General features: G+C 35.6%; 1 protein-coding gene across 1 annotated transcript; it reads left to right on the top strand.

Moving 5' to 3' along the window:
* The first annotated feature begins 380 nt into the window (after positions 1–380).
* On the top strand, positions 381–17,808 carry LOC103715636 (villin-5-like). Its single transcript, XM_088708223.2, has 23 exons — positions 381–597; positions 1,554–1,675; positions 3,449–3,548; positions 4,955–5,023; positions 5,129–5,371; positions 5,465–5,642; positions 5,725–5,857; positions 5,994–6,156; positions 6,247–6,394; positions 6,511–6,614; positions 6,746–6,901; positions 11,043–11,111; positions 11,238–11,306; positions 11,394–11,531; positions 11,976–12,104; positions 13,795–13,942; positions 14,162–14,352; positions 14,465–14,590; positions 14,877–14,939; positions 16,733–17,048; positions 17,127–17,332; positions 17,409–17,581; positions 17,666–17,808. The coding sequence occupies exons 2-22, from the start codon at positions 1,620–1,622 to the stop codon at positions 17,520–17,522; spliced, it is 2,919 nt and encodes a 972-aa protein (XP_088564349.1). The 5' UTR covers positions 381–597; positions 1,554–1,619; the 3' UTR covers positions 17,523–17,581; positions 17,666–17,808.
* Positions 17,809–21,535: the final 3,727 nt, after the last annotated feature.

A 21,535-nucleotide genomic window follows, 5' to 3' on the forward strand; every position in this document is an offset into this window, starting at 1 on the left:
TGCTCTCGTTTGAACCCGTCTCCCACCATCCCTGGGAACAGAAAACAGCCCTCTCGCCCTCTCATTGTTTGACACGTCGCAAGCCCGACCGATTCACTACTATTACACCGGTCAAACCAGCCACGCGGCAGTCGTACGAAACTCCCGTCATTGTCGCAGGCGAGATTCGTTGTTCCTGTGGGCCGTAAAACGCGGTGCCCTTCTCCTCCGCCGCAGAAGAGCCAGATAAAAGCACAAAAATGGCGTCTCTTTGCAATTCTTTTATTTATTTTACTTTTCTACCTCTGGTTAAATTTCTTAAATTCGATTATTTTATTTTTTCCAGACAACTATAGTAAAGGAAATTAGTATATTTAATTTCATAATTAAAATTTTACATTAATACCAGTGTTCTTGGCTTTGGGCCGTTGCTTCTTCACACTTGTTATACACCCCCCCCCCCCCCCCCACCTCTCTCTCTATTCCTTTATTCTTTATTTTAGGAGCCTTTTTTGGGCGCTTTTCCCTTCGTCTTGATTCAATTTCTAGGGTTTTAGCCCTCGGACCGGTTTTTTGTTGATCCCTCGAGCGGTCGGCGACGCTCAGGTTGTTCGCCAGGTACGATCCCGCCGGACGATTCTTGTTATTCCTTATTATTCCTTATTGTTTCTTTAATTTTCTAAGCGGGTTGGGTAAGTGTTGCATTCGTTTATTTAATTCTTGAGGAAAAAAAAGGATTTTTCTTGTTAACGGGTGTTGTTATTTTACTCTTATAGACATGTATCTGGAATTTGATCGAATTTCTATGATTAAAGTGGTTGTCATCATAAGCATTGTTTCTTTTTTCCCTCTTTGAGACGTCGACTTTGGTATGAACCACGATTTGAATCTGTTCTTCGCACAGCACATATTCATTGGGAGTTTTGAGTTTTTCGTGAAAGTTTAGTCGAAAGGAGTTACGAAATCTGTTTTCTTGTACAAGATTTCGTAAGTTTTCTTTGTGATGTATGAATACCATTTGAATCTCAAAGCGGAGGGTGATCTGGAACTGTTCGTGGAACAAATCTTGTTGGCCTTCAGAAGTTCTTGAATTGACCAAGAATATGCTCATCAGTTACGATGTCCATCACCTTTGGCGTTTGACTTTTTCTTTTCTCGTCGTATCTTTCATTTGGACATGTGTCTGGAGGCATAAAATATTAAATATCTGCCAATGTTGATCTGTTAAATCATTTTAATTTCTTGACGTTTCATCTGGGAATTTCGTTATTTGCCAAGTAGAATTCCAGGTTATTTTGCTCTTAGAAGGAAAAGAGATTGTATAATTTGCCTTTCACTTCAGCTTATTGCATTACCTTGCTTGTATTCATGTAATCCATTCTACAGCTCCATGTTCTCAATCTACTTTCCTCTTTTTTTTTTGACACCGACATCTGTGCATGGCTTGACAATATTGAACAATATGTGCAACGAACATGCTGTATTGCCATCTACATTCTCTATGCTAGCGTCTTCCCCATGAACCCTATTTTCTGGCAGTTCTGTCCTAATCATGCGTGAAACTTTAACTGCAGAACTCCTCAAACTTCATTTCGAAACCAAAGCAGACAGAGAGTGTTTCCATTAGGGCGGAGGAAGATATGTCGGTGTCAATGAGAGAGTTGGATCCTGCTTTCCAAGGAGCAGGACAGAAAGCGTATCCTTTACCCTGTCAATTGTTTCACCATACAGAACTTCCATACTTAGCTTCTGATTCTCTGATTTTAGAACATTTATGCCTCATATTTGAATGTTTGCTGTGGATATGATGAACATTTCATGATTATTTACTCATACAGTGTATCATGATACACCTAAAGTCGTAGATGTGATTAGATATTTGTATCTTTTTACCTTGTCCCAGCTCATAAAATACAAAACTTTTTGAATCCATATGAAGGGCATTCACGTGACATTTCGTACGAGGTTATATACAACGCCATTATTACCTCTTTTTACATGTTTGCAGTGTGGAGTTTGGCCTTCTAACGGTGCCCTCTACCATGGTGTTTGCCAATTTTCAATAATTATCTGTGTTACTCTAACCTAATAGCACCAGATAAGTCACGTTCAGATATCACTGGCCATTTTGTAAACTTCTCTAGTCCCTTTTTTTATCAATTGGTACATGCGCAAGTGACTCCTAGATAGAGCCCTGGAAGAATCAATGTACCGTCTTGTAGAAGTTTACATGCATTTTGCCTATGAAACACTTCTTTGGGGACCTCTTATCGGGGTCCTCTTATCAATTGTTTCATCAGTTCATGAAGTTCTCCTTTTCATCTTCAGTTGCCTCCAGGATTGTTGAATATAAATCGAAAGTTTGTCTCGTATTTCTTCTCTCATGAGAATTGTCCTGAGTACTTATTGATATGTTGACTATGTAGTTGTTTCAGAGAAATTTTTATTGGAGAACATGCTATATAATCATTTTTTCACCTCTGAGGTAGAGGACTAACTGTTTCATCTTTAGAGAAATTTGTTTCCATAATTGATGAGATCAGAGGTGGTGGTACATTAGTGTTTGGGAGGCAATATATTAGGATGCGATACATGGTTTGTGGTATAAATTGGTTTTTTTCTTGCAGCATTTTGCTTCGGACAGAGAGGATGCCAAACAATGTGGGGGAAAGATAGCTTCAGTTTGTAGCATGGTTTTAACAATGGACAAAAAGTGCTGCAAAATAATACTAGAATAATTTTAGAGATGAACTCAAATATATGCGAAGTGTTGAAAACAAAACCATTCTTGAACATGAGGAAACAACAGGGAAATGCTACAACTTACAACTGTACAAGAAAATTTTGAGAACTATTTTTATCTGCATGGTTGTTATGGATCTCTACTATGGCAAATTTAACTCAATATGCAATTCCATGCTTCACAATGGTGTGAAAAAAAATGACTCATAATTAGACAAAATATATTGGCGCTTAAAGACGAAAAACTCCTTGTTCACAGGTGACAGAGAGGTTACTTTATGGAGAATGATCTACAAGTATATACCATTCAAGTGATCGTTCCCTACAACCAGAACACACACACACACACGCACACTTTCTCTCTGTCACTACATGAACTTTGCTGATCTAGTACTATGAAGAAAATTATAGGCGATGTACACTTCTTTCCTAACGTTACTTTATTCTCAAGATTAACAGTTAATAGGTTACTCCTTTTGTTAATGTTTTTAACAACCTAGTTGAGTGTCATGGGGTGCATAATATGGCAAAAATGTGAAGTAGGGCCTTTAAACAGGCAGAGGTTATTCAGTGTATTGACTGCTTCTGTAAACATAAGCACACACATCCATGCAACTCATTTTCAAATTTACAATACTAATTTGTCATATTTTATTCCTAATAGCCTTGTAAGTACAACCTAGTGCTTCTTGGGATTCATATTTTAATTTTCCTTGAGAAAACATAGAGGGATTGAAATATGGCGTATTGAGAATTTTCATCCAGTTGCTGTCCCAAAGTCCTCTCATGGGAAGTTTTTCACAGGGGATTCTTACATCATTCTGAAGGTACTATTACTAGACTTATCTAAAGTGCATGCATGAAAAAACATTTGTTTGTCTTTAGCTAGTTGTACCCACGTTTTTTAGAAGTATGAGCTCATAAAACTCTGCATAAAGGTTCATATATTTGCATCTTTGGTGCATGTTATAAGTGCTTTGACTACTTTCAGACATTATATTCTTTTCACCATACATTTACCTGTTTTGTATTCTTTTCACCGTACAACAAAGTCTTAAAAAGTCTGACAGTACTTCATTGGTCTTCCTATTGAGATATGTAAAGGGCTTTGTTCTAGCTTTTAGGTGATACAACCTTGGAGAATGTTGATTTCCCCTCCTCTTAAGATCTTCTTCGAGATCCTTGATCTTATTCAATTATGCATGGTAATTTTTTGGCACAATCTTTCTTTGTATCCTCTGCATGAGATTTTATGATGTCATTAAATAAATTTGGCTCCTATGACCATTGCATGATTTTCACTCTTGAAGCACAGAAGACGTAGGCGGTACTGTTATTAACATATGTGCAACTGCAATACAACCTATTTGTCCTATATATTACCAGAATCCATAGCAATATAGTCTGAAAGCTGAATGTACCTAAAAATGCTGATCTGAATGGATCCAAAAAGCAGTTCTCTAAATCTTAGAAAATCACACAGAACTCCAAATAGAATAAGCAACATCGACTTGCCTTATTGAGCTTCTTATAGATTGAAAACCCGGAGCTACTTTTGGTTTTGAGGCCTGATAGAAATCTTCATATATTCAGAGAGATGAGTTGATACTTATGGATGAGGCTCACATGGAACTCTACATCAAGGGATTCCCTGCTTGGATTCCTGATTTTGGGTGAGGCTTCACACCCGATCTTGGGTGACATAAGCAATTTCTAGTCACATAGGAGCATTTATGGTAATAGAACAATAAGCATCAATATCTCGATCCCTATATGTACATTAAATATAGTCTCATGATGTAAGGGTGGCTATGGATTCCCTTCTGTTGCTTTATTTTTTCTTTTACATGCTACAAATTACCACTCCTGGAGCGAAATATTCATCTTGAGATAGTTAAAAATTCAGACATGAGGTATTGGCTTTGTGATTATTGGCAAGTACAGTCAAGTCATGAGTGTCCATGATGGCTCAAATTAGTTTTGAAAAGCATCAATATTTGTTACAGCTACTGACACACATTTTTATATTTGTATATTATCTCGACAAAATCACTTCTGTAAGTTAATCATATCTGTTTTTTACCTTGGGGTTATTTAGCTGCCTTAAAAAGTACTCTGTATTTCCTAATGTAAGAAAGTGGTACTCATGTCTTAATATGTGCCAGGACTCTTGCATTGCATCAATTTCCTATTCTGTACCTTTCAGTATGCTAAATTATTGGACTTAATACAGACAACTGCCTTAAAAAGTGGTGCTCTGCGTCATGATATCCATTACTGGCTTGGAAAAGATACAAGCCAGGTGAGCTGTGAAACCCTCACTCTACTTATGTTTCAATCATTTACCTTTTGAAGAATAGTTAGATGCTTGTGCCTTATGATGATTGTTGAATGTCAAACTACAAAGGATGAAGCTGGGACTGCTGCCATCAAGACTGTGGAACTTGATGCAGCCCTTGGTGGACGTGCTGTTCAGTATCGTGAGGTTCAGGCCCATGAAACCGAGAAGTTCCTGTCTTATTTTAAACCATGTATCATTCCACAACAGGGAGGGGTGGTATCTGGATTCAGGCATTCTGAAGTAAATGAACATGAGCATGAGACTCGTCTATATGTTTGCAAAGGAAAACATGTTGTCCATGTAAAAGAGGCAAGTTTTCTATGCATATATGAGCTTACCATGAGAAAACATTTATTTTCAGGGCTTTCTGAAGTTTACTGTGATATTATCCATTATGTTCAGGTTCCATTTGCGCGGTCATCCCTCAATCATGATGACATATTCATTCTGGATACCAAGTCTAAGATTTTTCAGTTTAATGGATCCAACTCATCTATTCAAGAGAGGGCTAAAGCTCTTGAAGTTGTCCAATACATTAAAGATACCTATCATGATGGCAAGTGTGAGGTTGCTGCTGTAGGTAAGTTTACTTTGTTCTGACCTGCCTAGTGGCTGAGTAATTGATGCAGAGCTAAAATAATCTAATGTTTTGTGCTTGATAGAGGATGGAAAGTTGATGGCTGATGCTGAGGCTGGAGAGTTCTGGGGTCTCTTTGGTGGCTTTGCACCTCTTCCGAGAAAGGGAGCCTCTGAGGATGTAAAAAGTGCGGAGGTCTTTTCTGCAAGGCTTCTTTGGTAAGTTGTCTTTGTAAGTTGTAATAAGATCTTGTGAATTTTCTATAGAGTATACACTGGTCTAAAATTTTCTCAGAGAAGATGTGATCACTATCGTATTTTTTTCTCTCTAAGAGAAACTTTTTGTCTCTTTAAGTGTTGAGAACGGGCAGCCAGTGCCTATTGATGCTGATTCATTGACAAGGGAAATGCTACAGACAAATAAGTGTTACCTGCTGGATTGTGGTATTGAAGTTTATGTGTGGATGGGCAGAAATACATCTCTCGAGGAGCGGAAAAGTGCAAGCACTGCTGCAGAGGTAATAGCGATGCTTCCCTTTAAAAGGCTTTTCTGTCATTCGGTGGTTTCAATGGCAAAGTGATATGCTCATATGTATATTTCCATCCAGGATTTAATTCGTGAACCTGACCGACCTAATGCTCATGTAATCCGTGTTATTGAGGGATTCGAAACTGTCATGTTTCGATCAAAATTTGACACATGGCCGCAGACAGCTAATGTAACAGTGTCCGAAGATGGTAGAGGCAAGGTCGCCGGTCAGTAAGAGTGGAAATCAAACCTTTCTGTTATTATTAGAAATATGGACTCCTTTTTTTTCTAGTTAAAATATAAACGTAGTTATTGAGACTGTTTATTACTTGGTGTTTGGTAGCACTTCTAAAACGCCAAGGATTGAATGTGAAAGGCCTTATGAAGACTGATCCTGTCAAAGATGCTGAACCTCAGCCATATATTGATTGCACAGGCAATTTACAGGTACTGTAGTGATTTGTAGCTACTTGAAATTGTTCTATGTAATACTCTTTTCTAGCAGAGAATAATGATTGCTGGATACACTTCAAAAATGAGTTCAGATGTTAGTTTTTGTTTATGGCATCAATGAACAGGTTTGGCGTGTTAATGGCCAAGAAAAGATCGCTCTTTCATCGTCTGATCAGTCAAAATTTTATAGCGGAGATTGTTATATTTTCCAGTATTCATATCCTGGTGAAGATAGAGAAGAATACCTTGTTGGCACTTGGTTTGGGAAGAAAAGCATCAAGGTAAATTAGCATCTTTCGTCTATCTTGTTTTGACAAGTAAGACCTAAAAAAGCACCATGAGTTGATGCTGGAAATGTTTCAGTTCCAAGGTTCATTCTGAGCTAGTAGATATAAATGTTACAACCAAGAACCATAGTATTTTCATCAGTCTGTTAGTGCTCTCTCAGTGTGGGGAAAAAAATCTAAAATATAACATATATTAGCTAAGCAGACTTATCTCAGTAGGTTGGAACACCTTTACTCTGTTCGTGCACTTGGAATTGGTTCTGCTTTTCTGGGCTCAATCGTGGAATTTTGTACTCCCCCCATATTCTCAACACCCAGACATGCACAGGATCTGTTGCTGAGATTTTGTTTTAGTTCGGTCCTATGATTTATAATTTGTGCCTTTTTTTGAAATGGTAATGCAGTTTGCTATATGAAACCGTGCCTTGATCTGTTGTTCTCTAGATTCTTCATATTTAGGGGAATCTTGCAGTGTCATTTCGGTTGAATGAGCTTCTAGTTTCTCTCTTACTTAGAGTTACCTTGGCAATGAAATTCACCAGGGATTGATAATAAGTTGAAACTGGCAAAAGTTCTCAAACTTTCATGGATGTAGATATAAACTGGCCTCATATGGACGTAATAAGAGTTGCTGGCTAAGACTTATCGGCCTCTTAAACAATGGTCATATCTCATTGCTTTTATTAAGAGAAAATTGATTTGGTGACATAGATCTAGTATAGTCTCGAAAAGATTTTTCCCAGAATTTTGTCTCAAACTTTTTCTTTCTGAGAATGGCTGAGATTTCTATCATTAGCATAAACCCAGTTTTACAAACAACAAAAATTCTAATTAAATATACATTGACAGTGGTCCACATTAGGGAGAAGTGGTCTGCAGAAGTAAATAATCCTTAGTAAGTATCGTCCTAGGTTCAATTTAGACAATCAACTTTCACATGCTATAAACTAAGTTCCCCTGCTACAGTTGAAATTTCAATAGTTTTGCTCTCAGTCGAGGTATAATATACAAGGTTCATGGTGGCTGGAAAGCAATGAGATGGTTTGGTAGTGGTCTTCATTAGCCTTTTTAATAGAGAAGTTTGAGTGTGGGACTAACTGGGGGAAGATAAGTGCAATAACTATCATAATTATGAGATATTATCAATCAAAAGAAATATTGATATAACATCTTATTAGGCTGCCCGTGCATGCACCTGACTATCAACAAGGAGGCTAATACATTAATAGTTATGTTCCATCCACCCCAGGCACCTTCCGCCCTCTTGCAATTCATTTTTGTATTGGCTGAAAATGCTTTACCTATTATTTGTAGGTAAACGAAATTATTCCTTTACAAGTTTATGCTGGGGACAAATATCTGGTACCTGATGTTGAGCACCAACCCAACCCCACCCCGCCCAAATGCACACATGCACACACATGCAGAGTACTTGGCATAGTGCATGAACACTATTGTCTTGTTATGTCTTACCCTGCTTTTTAAGCATTTTATTTTCGATCTTTTTTCTTTAATACCTGATAAATAGCATTTGATCCCACATCAGCACCTTTAGTTGCATCCTTGATGTTGTGGCATCAATTCTCGCTTATGTGTAAAAAGAATTCTCTGTTATGAATTTATTAAATAAATCACCTTATTTCAGTGTGTCTTTAGCCTGTATGACCTTCTACTGCTGATTTTCTGTTCACAAATCTGGCATTTTTTCTACTCTTTAATGCCAATTAGTGTAAATAACTTAATGCTGATCCATAATGCTGTAGATCCTGACATATTTTCTGCGTGGTAGCATCCTTCAGAACTTCTCATGTCTGCCTAGGTGGTTGGATAACATTATGTACAAAGACGTTAAGGAAGCTTAACAGATCTTATTTTATAAGTGAAGGAAACACAAACTAGTTTTGATTGTCCAGTGCTATTCTTGTTGTCTCTCTGTTTTTTTTTTTAACTCATGGATATTTCTTCCCTTTGTTGGAATCTTGCCTTTTACTTCTTAGACTCTCTTAATAAATAACTCTCCCTTGTATCAATGCTTCAGCCATCTATGTTGATTGATCAAAAGAAAAGTTTATCTCAACTATAGGTTTCTATGAAGACATATGGGCAAGACAACAAAGGCATCCCAGATTAGGACTTTTGTATGTGAATCTTCAGAGTTCTTCTACTTGCGCTTGTCAAAATTTGGCCTCATTAGACTGATGGGTTTGCCCAGACAAAGCAATAAGATGAAACTTCACAGTAGTCCAAATCACCGCCTCATATAGGAACCGTGTTTTTAAAATTTTAACAGGTTTCAGAATTCTGCTGATTGAACCAAGTGGGGTGTCAAACTGGGCATATACTTATTTTGTCTCCATTTCATCCAAAAAAAGGACTAGTTTACTTTCAGACGCATTGTTCGCTAAGAAAAATATGCAATATTTTATCCATGTGATAGATCGTACCACTGCTAATTGACATTTAATAACTTCGCATGATTTCTGAATCTTCATGCATATATATATATATATATATATATTTTAATTATTATGTGATGTATGTGCAATGCATTTTCTTTGCTTCTTGGAGACACTTACCAACCAAGTACTGAAAATTTTTAATAGCAAGGTGTCAAAGTTTCTCATGATGTTTCTTTCCTGTGTTTATCATGTGTAATTTTTACTTCTTTTGACTCCTTTAAACTTGATACTTCTTCTTAGCTGTCTTGGCTATATTTTGAAGCAAGGGTTGCTACATCATGGTGCTGAAACTGTCCACTATGGTGCTCTACCTTCCTCTTTCTTCCCCATTCCTGTGACACTTCAAGTTGGGGTCAAATACTTAATGAATTTGTCATTCATCCAACTTTGTTCGACTAACAATGTACTTCATGGTTCTAAGAGTCAAGTGACTCTTAGAATTAGGTGAGAAGCTGATGCATTTTGACCTGAACATGGGCTGAAATTAATTCCAACAAGAAAGTTATAAGCCTCAGGACTAACCTCCTTTATACATAAGAAAGTATGTTGCCTGGTAGACGAAAAATTGGTATTGGATAGGTTCTCTTAACCTCAGTTGCATTTACTATTGGTTTAACTATGTCTCCGGTTGCTAGCAGTTCTTAATTTTAGATCCATCTAGTTGTACACTGTAGTTGATGGTAGCACAATCAGGTTGTGGAAATGGACAGATTCTGCATTTGACTAGCAACAGAAGAGTTGGTGTTGGACATTCTTCACCATTTGATAAGAAATCTACACAAAGATATACATAAATAACTGCAAGTAAAAGGAGCGAGAGGTCTTTGGAGGAAGCAGAGGTATAATTCATCCATCTTTGATAATAAGTATGAAGGGATCGCGTTGCTATAGTCTTATCAACTTTCACCAACATCTAATTCCTTTTTGAAATCTTGTAATGCATGACTTTTATTCAACAATTTGAATCAAGAAAGGTCCATAATATAAATCAGCCGCAGAATCACAATTCCCTTTTAGTAGTGCAATCTCAATGTTAATCTTATTATCTAAATTGTGAATAATAGAAATTGATGAAAATCATGTGATTTGCATGGAATTGGGATTCAGGAGTCCTATTATGAATCTTAATTCAGATTGGTATTTATGGTCCCGTAAGTCATGCTATTCGTGTTCGGAGAACATGCCTTGGTACTTGATGGGATGATTGCGAGGTTATAATCCTTTCATTCCTTAAAGTATTATCTTCTCCATTACTTCCAAACTTCTCATGTTTCATTGATTTTTCATCTAGAAAAATGTAAAAAGAAGAGCACATATGATATTGTTTACAGTCCAATATGTTTTCTTCTGTCTACGATTTCCGAATTGGTTTCTGATTGTTATAATGTTAATTCCATGTGTACACACTGTTTTCTGATGTGTCTCTAAGTTGAAAACCTTAGTTCTCCAATTACAGTGTTAGCATTAACCATGCTGGTTAGTCTTGAACAAGTTTAGTACCTTTTCTTCTTCGTGATGGGATCAAGTAAATTTTTTGGAAGGCATTGCCTTTTGTGGAATTATGTTGTTAAAGATATTAAACATGCTCTATCTAATAAAGGAATACATATATTGACTGTGGGTATTGATTCTCTATATATTTTCTTGTATATTGTTTCTTCTATTGTTGAATGCAGGAAGAGAGGGCCACAGCTATCTCTCTCGCTAAGAAGATGGTTGAATCTTTGAAATCACAGGCTGTTCAGGTACCTACCTGGATTATTTTAAAAAAATGATGAAATTGACTGATATTATTTTTTTATATACGTTTTCTTTCTATTGTTTTTGAGTTTCATGAATTAAATTTCAGTGGATTCCTAATTCATTTGCAGGCTCGCGTGTATGAAGGGAGGGAACCTATTCAGTTCCTTTCAATATTCCAGAGCTTTATCGTGTATAAGGTTGGTTTCTATCATCAAAATATTTGATGCGAGGTGGTACTTTTTCGTTTGTAAGTCCATTGAAGGCTTTGATTTGCAACTTCTCAGGGCGGTGTTAGTTCTGGTTATAAGAATTTCATCGCTGAAAATGCAATTGCTGACGAGACATACTCGGAAGATGGGCTTGCACTTTTCCGAGTTCAGGGTTCTGGACCAGACAATATGCAGGCAATTCAAGTTGATCCGGTAAATGTTACCGGAATTAGTTTGCAGCTTTTTTGTGAATTGAAAATGCTTGAACATTGAAGAATTCTTGTAAGTAGATATGGAGTTTGCTGTATGTCTCAAATGATTTCTGAAGAATTGAATGATAAAAGATGCTGTGTAGGTTGGTGATTCTGTACCACTGATGCTAATGTTTGATGGAGCTTTACCTTTTGGAATGTGGAGATAAAAATTTCAATGTCTTTTATAAGCGATACCTTTCATTTGCCACTTCTTGTCACATGCCCTCGTTACAACTCGCAACCTTGCAGAGGATATTGTTGTTTTTAATCTCAGCTGTACAAATGAATATTGTGAATTAAATTTTCTTCCCATATAGAAGATAGCATTTAATAATACTTTATTCAGGTGAAATTATTTCCATCATAAAGAATCTTAGCTAATTCTCAGTTTTGTTTTGATCAGGTGGCATCGTCTTTAAATTCATCTTATTGTTACATATTGCATAGTGGCAGTACTGTTTTTACATGGTCTGGAAGTCTTACCACCTCTGAAGACCAAGAGCTTGCTGAGAGACAGCTAGATGAAATAAAGGTGTGATAATTATCTTTCATTAGATTCAAAAAGGTTTTGTGAGGATTTACATGCTCTATAATCCAAAAACTATGCACTTCAGATTCTTTTTTATTTACATATGCTTTAATGTCATATCATCATATTCATGTTTAGTGAAGCTACTATCATATATTCTATATAAAAGATGCAGGTGTTTTTGATATCTTCAAAAACAACAAATTTCACATGCTGTGTTGTTAATGAATTTATTTCATCTCTTTTTAGAATCGCAGCCCCTAATTTAAGTAGGTTCTCTATCTTAATTTGTTTGTATATAAAAAGCTTCTGGTGGTGTCAGGAGAGTGATGTTCAAAGTATGATGCTAACTCTTCACATTTTTCACAAGATACTTTTCTTGCCTTGTAAGTTCTTTCTTTAAAAGTGATGTTTAAGTGCTTTGGTAGAGGACTATGATACCCCCATCACTATAATCAACTTATAGAAAATTCATGCAATATAAACCAAACATCTGCTGAGCGGAACTGAATAATGACCTAGTGATATCTAATAGCACATCAACACTGTAGATAACTTGATGCATATGTGTACTGGATCATTTTATTTTGCTATACTGTTATAGTTTCCAAAGGATACAACTTGGTGGGTTTCCTTGTTGTTTCAACCCTGGCAGACTATATTGACTGATTACTTTAGCCAGCTAGTAAATCAGTGAAAAGTATTAGCTAGATTCTTCCCCTGTGCTTGGAAACGAAGGTCCATATCAAAGTCCACTGAACTGGTACCGGGACTTTTACCGGTCGGCGCCCGGTATGGTTCAATAACGCCCTAATTTTTTTTAGAGTTTTCAAAAAAAATTAATTGGTAATTACTCTTTTCAAACTTTTTTCTATAAATTTAGTCTAATTTGATTTTTTTGATGTTTTTTTAATATTTTTTGATGTTTTTTAATATTTCTATGATCCTAGTTTAACCTAGATAATGCATCTTATTGCTTTATAATGAATAAATCTTATTGTTTGTGAATTTTTTGGAAAGGAAAGCCGCTTTCAAATTGCGTTGGAAAGGCCTTTTCGGGCCTTCCCAATGCCACTCAATGCCTTTAAAAGGCATCAGGTGGCAGTGGCAATAATGCCATACCCAATTCGGTTCGAAATTGGGTTGACTCGGTGCAAACCGGCTGATAAAGGACCGATTCCATCCGGTAAAGGAAGTTCCGGCCGGTCCAATAGCAGTTCCGGGTGGAACCAAATAGAATAGCCGAATCGATCCAATTTCGCATTGGGTCGGCTCGATACTGTCTGAACCGGGTGGTTCGGCCCGATTCGGCAGATCCTGGTCCATATAATTGAGATAGGCATATCTAACTTTTGCGACTGCTCATAGTATATAATATCAGATGTTGGAAAATGCTACAAGTTACAACAGCAGAGTAAATTACAAGTGAAAGAAAATGGCCATATATCATGTTCTTGAAATTCTACTATTAAATTACAGTATGCTTTCCTGATTCACAAGTATTCCTTACATGGATGGGTCCACAAGCTCTGATTTCTGAACTTGCCTTCTCTGACAATTCACTGAATAGCATGAACCACTGCAGGCATCTAATTACATTCATTGTTAGCATAAAACATGAAGCTTGTGATTTTTTAATTTAGTTGGGTACTTTCATGTGTTATAAGTACTAAATCCTTGTAAATCTTCACAGCCAAATGTGCAGTCCAAACTGCAAAAGGAAGGAACAGAAACTGAACAATTTTGGGACTTGCTAGGAGGCAGAAGTGAATATATTAGTCAAAAGGTTGGAAAGGAACCAGAAAATGATCCTCACCTATTCTCTTGTGATTTCTTAAAAGGTAGCTTGTTGTAGTAATTTGCTGTCTTTTCTTTTGTTGACATGTTCTCTTTTATATGGAATTTTACTAATGTGCTAATATTTTGTTTTATATTTTTCTGGGCACTGCGGCGTGCAGGTGATTTAAAGGTGTGTTATAAGTATAACTTTATCTGGAAGAAAGACTTCATTACCTCTTATCGATATAATAATAACACAACATCTGACAATCTCTTATTTTCTTTATGCTGCTTTATCTTTGGTTTTAACTATCGCATTATGTACTTTCAGATTACAGAAATATACAACTTCACTCAGGATGATTTGATGACTGAAGATATATTCATTCTGGACTGTCATTCAAACATCTTTGTTTGGGTCGGACAACAGGTGGATTCCAAGAGCAAATTACATGCCTTAAGTATAGGAGAGGTATGGAAATAATATGCCTTTCTTAATAGCAGGAATACCTCATCCATCAGATTTTTCTCCAAATATAATTTCTTGGTCTGGTTCCTTATTTTGTGTTTTCTACTTTTACCAGAAATTTCTTGAACATGATTATCTTTTTGAAAAACTATCTCAAGAAACTCCGATATTTGTTGTTATGGAAGAGAGTGAGCCACCTTTCTTCACTCGTTTCTTTACATGGGACTCTGCAAAATCAGCTGTAAGCATTTAAGTTTAAATTATGTAAATATCATTCATTGTAATTGTTATAACTGTATGAACTTACAAATTTTTCATGGCAAGTTTTCATCTTCAACTTTTCTTTTAATGTATATTCTGACTTATTTTTTTGAATAACCAGTTGCACTAATGTTTAATATAACAAGCAATAAACCATTAAAAATGTGGATTCCACAAAAACCTGCTTGGGGTGTTTAGAAGCCAAAAATTCTTGAAACTTGGTCGACTATTGGTTTTATGTTGTTTGACATATCTTTTGGTTGCAGATGCATGGAAATTCATTCCAGAAGAAGCTCACAATTGTGAAAAATGGAGTCACTCCGGTTGATGTAAGATAAGATCTGTAACTGTTTCAATCTCAAAGTATGCAGACTCAGATAGTGATTGGCTTTTTTTGCTTTAAAATTTTCTTTGTTTTTTTTATCCCCTCTGAATTTGTAAAGGTTTTATAGATTAACCTGTTAAGAGATAATCAGAAATGCGAAGCCATGGCATGGCCAAACGACCTTATGTTCTTAGCATCCTTGTGTTTTCAGAGATAGCCTGGCTGTAATTTTATTTCTTTTTCTTGGTTTCTAGTATACTGCATTATGTTCTTTTTTCCCTTAAATTCTTTGCTTGCTGATAAGTGCCTTTTATCAATCATTTGGTGAAGTAACTGAGTTGATAGCCAAATAGAGGACCTTACTAATCAGCTTTGTAGAAGGAACTGTTGACTTGTAAATTTCCAAAGAAAGCTTTTTATCTATTATTTGATAACCATATTCGATTCTTGAACTACAAACAGTCCTGCAGAACCCAACTCAGGGAATTCAAGGAGTGTATAACTTTTATTATTTAGTCAACTAACCAACTTGCGGCATAAATCCTTTTGTTCAGGAATAAATTTTCCTATGACTCTTCATAGACCATATAAAAAATAAAGTAAGTTAAAAATGTCTGTAAAATTTTGAGTACTTACTCAGCATGATATTCTTGTTTATCTAGAGAGGTGCCATTGTCATTCTCGTGTTTTGAGCACCTCAACTTCTCTTGTATGTTTCTTCTACATCCTACATTCATTGGATGCTGATGGCATAAGTCAACCTTTTATAATCAAAACTTTTGTTTGTCACATATTGTAGCTTGCCACTCTTTTGGAGACTTGTAAGTGTTCCTGTGGCCATTTGATCTTGTATTACCAAGTTGTACCAAAATTTTCTGTTTAACAACATAGTCTTTCCATAACCCAAATCTTCCTTTCTTATAAATTGATATAAACATAGACTGAAGAATCGATCAACAAGCTAAAAAGAGAATGAGAGATAAAAATTCACCCAATGATGTGAACAGAATAAGGTATCTAAGGATTAATAGGATGTTTTTAAACATTTTAAGTTAATTTTATGGGAACAAGATGAGAAGAGAGTCAAAGCTATATTTTTACCAGGTGCAGTCTTTTTGGTTTCAGAAGAATGCCTTCTCTATTTTACAAAGTTGAGAATTAGTGTTGGCTCGTGTATAGCATGCCCATGTCATTCAGGTTTGGGGAATGCATCAACTAAGTTCAGGTACCATGAAGAGGAGGCAATATGCGTAACAGACAGTATGCTAGAATTTTTCTTCTCTGATCAATAATGTTAAGAAAGGGGAAAGACATAATGACATAGGCAAACTTGTATCAAGTCTTATAAATGATGCTCATTTATGTACCAATAATTGTAACCGTTTTTTTTTTTTTTTTTTGACGAGGCCTCAACTTTATACCTCACGCCAAACCCCATATGTCTTCAAATGTCAGTCAAGGTTGAATACTAAATAACAGCTTCGAAGCACCACATAGCATCAAACTACTTTCTTTTATTATTTTTTAAACAAAAATTTTGGGCACTTTCTTTGACAGTCATGGCTTTAAGTGATGAGTTTTAAATTTTATTAGATGGAATGATAATAGCAGCTCATTTCCATTTACAAAATTCCAGTATACAAAATTCCTTGACCTGTTTTAAATTTGCATATAGGTCATGTAACTTCTGCAATAATGAGTTCTCACTGTTGGCTGTTGTACATAGGACTGTTTATGAAGGGAACTTGGCAGGAATTATGTGCTAACTGCTAAAGTATGGTTGAGTTGCATTTGCAGAAGCCCAAGCGCCGAATACCAACATATGGAGGAAGATCTAGCATTCCAGACAAGTCTCAGCGCTCGAGAAGTATGTCTTTCAGTCCTGACAGAGTACGCGTAAGAGGAAGATCCCCAGCTTTTAATGCACTAGCTGCTACCTTCGAGAATCCAAATCCTAGAAATCTTTCAACCCCTCCTCCAGCTGTTACAAAACTCTATCCAAAATCTGTGACCCCAGACTCTGGGAAAGTATCTTCTTCCAGGTCAGCAGCGATAGCTGCTTTAACTGCTACTTTTGAACCACCAACTGTTACACCATCAAAGTCATCAGAAGGTATTTATCTTCATATTATTGGATTTACGAGAATGTTTTTTAGCAAGAAATGTAACCTTGCATCTTTTTGCGTGAAAGGGAGCTTGGAGGACAAAGCAAAATCCAAGGAGAATTTTGATGACAGCCCTGCTTCATTGGGTAGTAGAATTGAGTCTCTCACCATTCAAGAAGATTTGACAGAGGGTGAAGCTGAAGATGACGAAGGGCTTCCTGTATTTCCTTATGAACGGCTTAAAACATCATCCACTGACCCTGTTTCAGAAATTGATGTAACCAAGAGAGAGGTGAAGAATCAAAACAATTTGTTCCCATGTCAACACCTGTTTTCATGTCTGAATTTCTTTTCTGTGCCATTTTCAGGCTTATTTATCTTCAGCAGAGTTCAGAGAGAAATTTGGCATGACAAAGGATGCTTTCTACAAGCTACCTAAGTGGAAGCAGAATAAGCTTAAAAGGGCAGTTCATTTGTTTTAAATGCCCTTTTCCCTCTTTGTACCAATCCTCAGAGATGGTTAAGGCTTGCTTGCAGTTCTGTATGAAACTATGAACACCTTTACATTCTTTTTCTTTTTGATTCTTTCATCATAGTTATTTAGGTGGTTGCATTTCTGCTGCAGAGGGCCTCTTGGTTAAGCATGAAGGGGACATCATCACATCAACAATGCTTTCTTATCTGCGCCCAAGAGTTTATGCCATCAAGCTACACAAGATTCACATTTTTCCTGCTTCCATGTTAGGATGTCCAATTTTGTTTCAACAGTTATTCAGTGTTCATTATGCTCACAGGTTGCCAGGGAGATAGCATTTTTTTTAATATATAAGTTAACAATTTTTTCTACCAGAAAGGTAAAAAGTATCGCGCAGAGTTCAAAAGATTGTATCATGTAATTGAGGAAATGAATAGCATGTACAGCAGTGTAACATAAAGGCTGGGATACAGACTTGGATCTTGGCTGTTCAATAATAAAGTATTATTTGTGTGCTTTGTGGCTTAGGCAAATCTAACTATCAGAATCAACAACTTGGATCATCTAAGGAATTTGACCTCAGTTTGGTTATATTTGCTTTCTCTGGTGTTTATTCTATAGGAACATGCGCAAAAGTCAAAGCTTACTCTATTTTTTCTTGAAAGTTATGCCATGTAAAAACTGTCACAGGTTTTGATCTATGGTAGCGAGAGTCCCTTGGAGATATATATGATAAGTTGATGGAAGATGACAGAATCATGTGTTTTTTTTTTAATGAACCTTATACCTTTTGTTTAGTTTTCAATGCAATTGTCGTTTGGTTTGCATGTGGTTTTTAATGCGAGTCAGGGTGGTGTGGTTGGTAAATACACAAGCATGTTTACTGAGATTTGCATCTAACTTGGCTCACCTCCACTTCAACTATATGTATATATTGTTTTTTCACTTTAGGGTTTAAGTGTAAATAGCCGAAACTTGAAGGGATGTCTTTATAATTTTTTCTTAATTTTACACAAAACTTATTAATTTTTAAAGAAAATAAATTACCACATTACTATCTTATTAACTTGACTTACTTCTAGTTAATAATATGTTCGATTCCGTGGTTAATTATTCGACTTATATTCGTATTGATTTCCATTTTCACTGGCCAATTTGTATTTGCATTCGTTTAAAATAAATATGGATATAATTTTTACATCAAACATGTACCTATATTTGTATTTATCAAATAAAGTAGATGTGAATATGGATATGGATATGTTGATATCCATATGTATTCGATCCGGTTTTAGCTCTACCTATGAAGGTGATAATCATGTCAAATCAGGTCCTATACAAGTTAGAGAAAAAAAATGGTAAATTTAAATCTGACCTATTTATTAAACAAGTTAGGCTTTGAAATCTAAACCAGTCATATTTAATAAATAGGTAACATGACAGACCTGCTTAACCAATTTAATAAACAAGCAAACAAAACAAAACACCTAAGATAGAAATTTCCAAAGCAAAGCTCAAGCACCATACCCAGAGCCAAATCACAGACCGCATTGCCTGAATTAGGATTACATAGTGCAAGAAAAAAATGGGGGAAAAAAAAAGAACACTGTGAACGAAAGAGAAGGGGGGAAAAGGAAAGAGATCTAAGGTACGAGAAAAGAAATCCACTAGGGAGAGAAGGGGCCGATCACTTGCGGCTTGTGCTCTAGAGAGATGACAGGGAGGCTCTTCCTCCTCATTGCATCCGCGCGATATCAACGACAGAGCCGTGATGATCAAGAGATATTATATAACATAATTAGTAAACGAATTTTAATATATATTTAGTAAACAAATTAAGAAAGTATTTTTGGTATGACAATATGAACAAAAAAAAAATATTGCATAGTATTATACAACATAGTATAATAAAATATAAAATAAATTAATACATAAATATATGATATAGTATAATATTATTATAATATAGTAATATAATATTGTATGCTATAGTATAATAATATAACATAATTTGATATTATATAACATAACATATCAATATATTATGATATAATATAATATAATATAATATTTATAGTATAATATAATAATAAAAGTATATAATATTATAATTATTACCATTATATATTAATATTTTATTAATATAATATTTTTAGGAACTAATTTTTATAATTATAATATTTTATAATGAGTATTTTGGTCAAAAAAAATTATAAATCAAAATAGCTTTTTGGCGCATGCTAAAAATGTTTTTTCAAAGAAGCTTCATTTTCCAAAAAATCTGTTTTAACTTTCTGGCAAAGCTAAAAGAGCTTTCCGATTTTTTTACCAAACACCTCTATTCCATCCAAAAATACTCAGGAGGTGCTTTCTGGCCTACCAAAAACTCTGCCAAATAGGGTATAAATCTAGTAATGTAGCAAGGCAAGAGTAGTCGGAAATGGGCATGGTACCAGCTCAGTTAACTCGACCCGACCTAATAACATTAAACAGGTTATGATTCTAAAATGTGAACCCAACCTATTTAACAAACAAGCCAAAATGGGTTGAATGCTTTACAACTAAAACTATTTAACTCAAACCAAATATGCTTATTGCGGGTCGGATACAGGTCGGGTCCTTATTTGCTAGCCCTGCTCATCTACCAAATCGCGAGATAATGTTGGCATATAGAAACTACTACAAGGATGCAAACATTCTTAATTTCTACTTGAAATGAAATACCGCTTTGACAAAAAAAAAAAAAAAAACATTCTTAATTTCATGGGATGTATTATGAATGCGTGATTGATATCATAAACTATTGTTTATAGTGCGAGATCAAATGATTAGTACCTCGGCGGCAAAGAGGCGCGGGCCCAACTTGAGTTGGTGTGATGGTGGCGGCCTGTAACCTAATGGGTCTTTTTGATATGTTAAACTAAACGAAAAGGTTTGATACAGATTCGAGCATAAGATCATGGGATGTATGTGAAATCTAATTTTTATTATTAGTGGGAGGAACGGTTGTTGGTCGCTTTGATGCCAAGATTTAATTGTTTAAAAGCTGTCACTATCACTATTTCCTAGAGCCATGTTTTACGACGATAAGATTGCTTTATTATGATTTGAAGGTCATAATTAAGCTCGATGTATGGAAATAGCCTTTCAGCATATGGAGATAAAATTATGCACATTTGATTATTCGCATATCCCGGAATGACGAGAACCTCATGCACTTGGCTATTCCTTTTTATTAATTGTCTTGCCAAAACTATGCTACTTTCAGGAATATAAACCAATAAGCATGTATTTTGCATTCTTGCTTTTACTTTGGCTAAAAGCAGAAACTATGGCTTATATATGATTGCGGTGTTCATGCCATACTATATGAATATTAAAACTTATTTTTGTTATGAGGATCCGTAGGGGCGTGTATTTAGTCCCACATCGATTATTCGCCAAAAAGATCTTGGGTACTTATACAGAACTAAGAAACCCAAAAAATACCTTCCAGCTAGCTATTTTAGGTGAGATCCTGAGTTGTTATAAATAGTATCAGAGCGGACTTGGCCTATAACCTGTAGACTAGAGGACACTGCAATATGGAATTACTAGGGCTGATGTGATTAGATTTAAATTAATTTGAACCCTTAGCATGACGAGGACGTTGGAACTTAAACGGAGGAAGTATGTGAGGACTCGTGCGGGCGTGTGTTTAGTCCCACATCGGTTATTCATAAGAAAGATTTTGGGTACTTATACAGGATTAAGGAATCAAAATAATACCTTCCGGCTAATCTTTTGAATAAGGTCCTAAGTTGTTACAATATAACTATTAAAACATATTTTTGTGGAACATTAGGAGCTAACTACTATTATAGGGGATATCCATTGACCTTTAAAGCCAACTCCCCACAATAACATAGGAGCTACTCATCAAGCAGCATCTAAGAAAATTCATATACATATTAAGACAATGGGTTATAAGGTAGTATCTTAAATAAAGGGCATGTATAAAATATGTCGTGCATAGGTTGG

The sequence above is a fragment of the Phoenix dactylifera genome, chromosome 12 (genome assembly GCF_051530095.1).
Source record: "Phoenix dactylifera cultivar Ajwa chromosome 12, Ajwa_hap1_PhDact_Kaust_v1.1, whole genome shotgun sequence".
Lineage (NCBI taxonomy): Eukaryota > Viridiplantae > Streptophyta > Magnoliopsida > Arecales > Arecaceae > Phoenix > Phoenix dactylifera.

Bases quoted from the DNA above. Each gene is read 5' to 3' on its own strand.
- LOC103715636 (XM_088708223.2), top strand. From the start codon at position 1,620: ATGTCGGTGTCAATGAGAGAGTTGGATCCTGCTTTCCAAGGAGCAGGA. The intron at 6,902-11,042 runs GTAAATTAGCAT...TGTTGAATGCAG, and splicing joins TTGGGAAGAAAAGCATCAAG to GAAGAGAGGGCCACAGCTAT. The intron at 11,307-11,393 runs GTTGGTTTCTAT...GCAACTTCTCAG, and splicing joins AGAGCTTTATCGTGTATAAG to GGCGGTGTTAGTTCTGGTTA.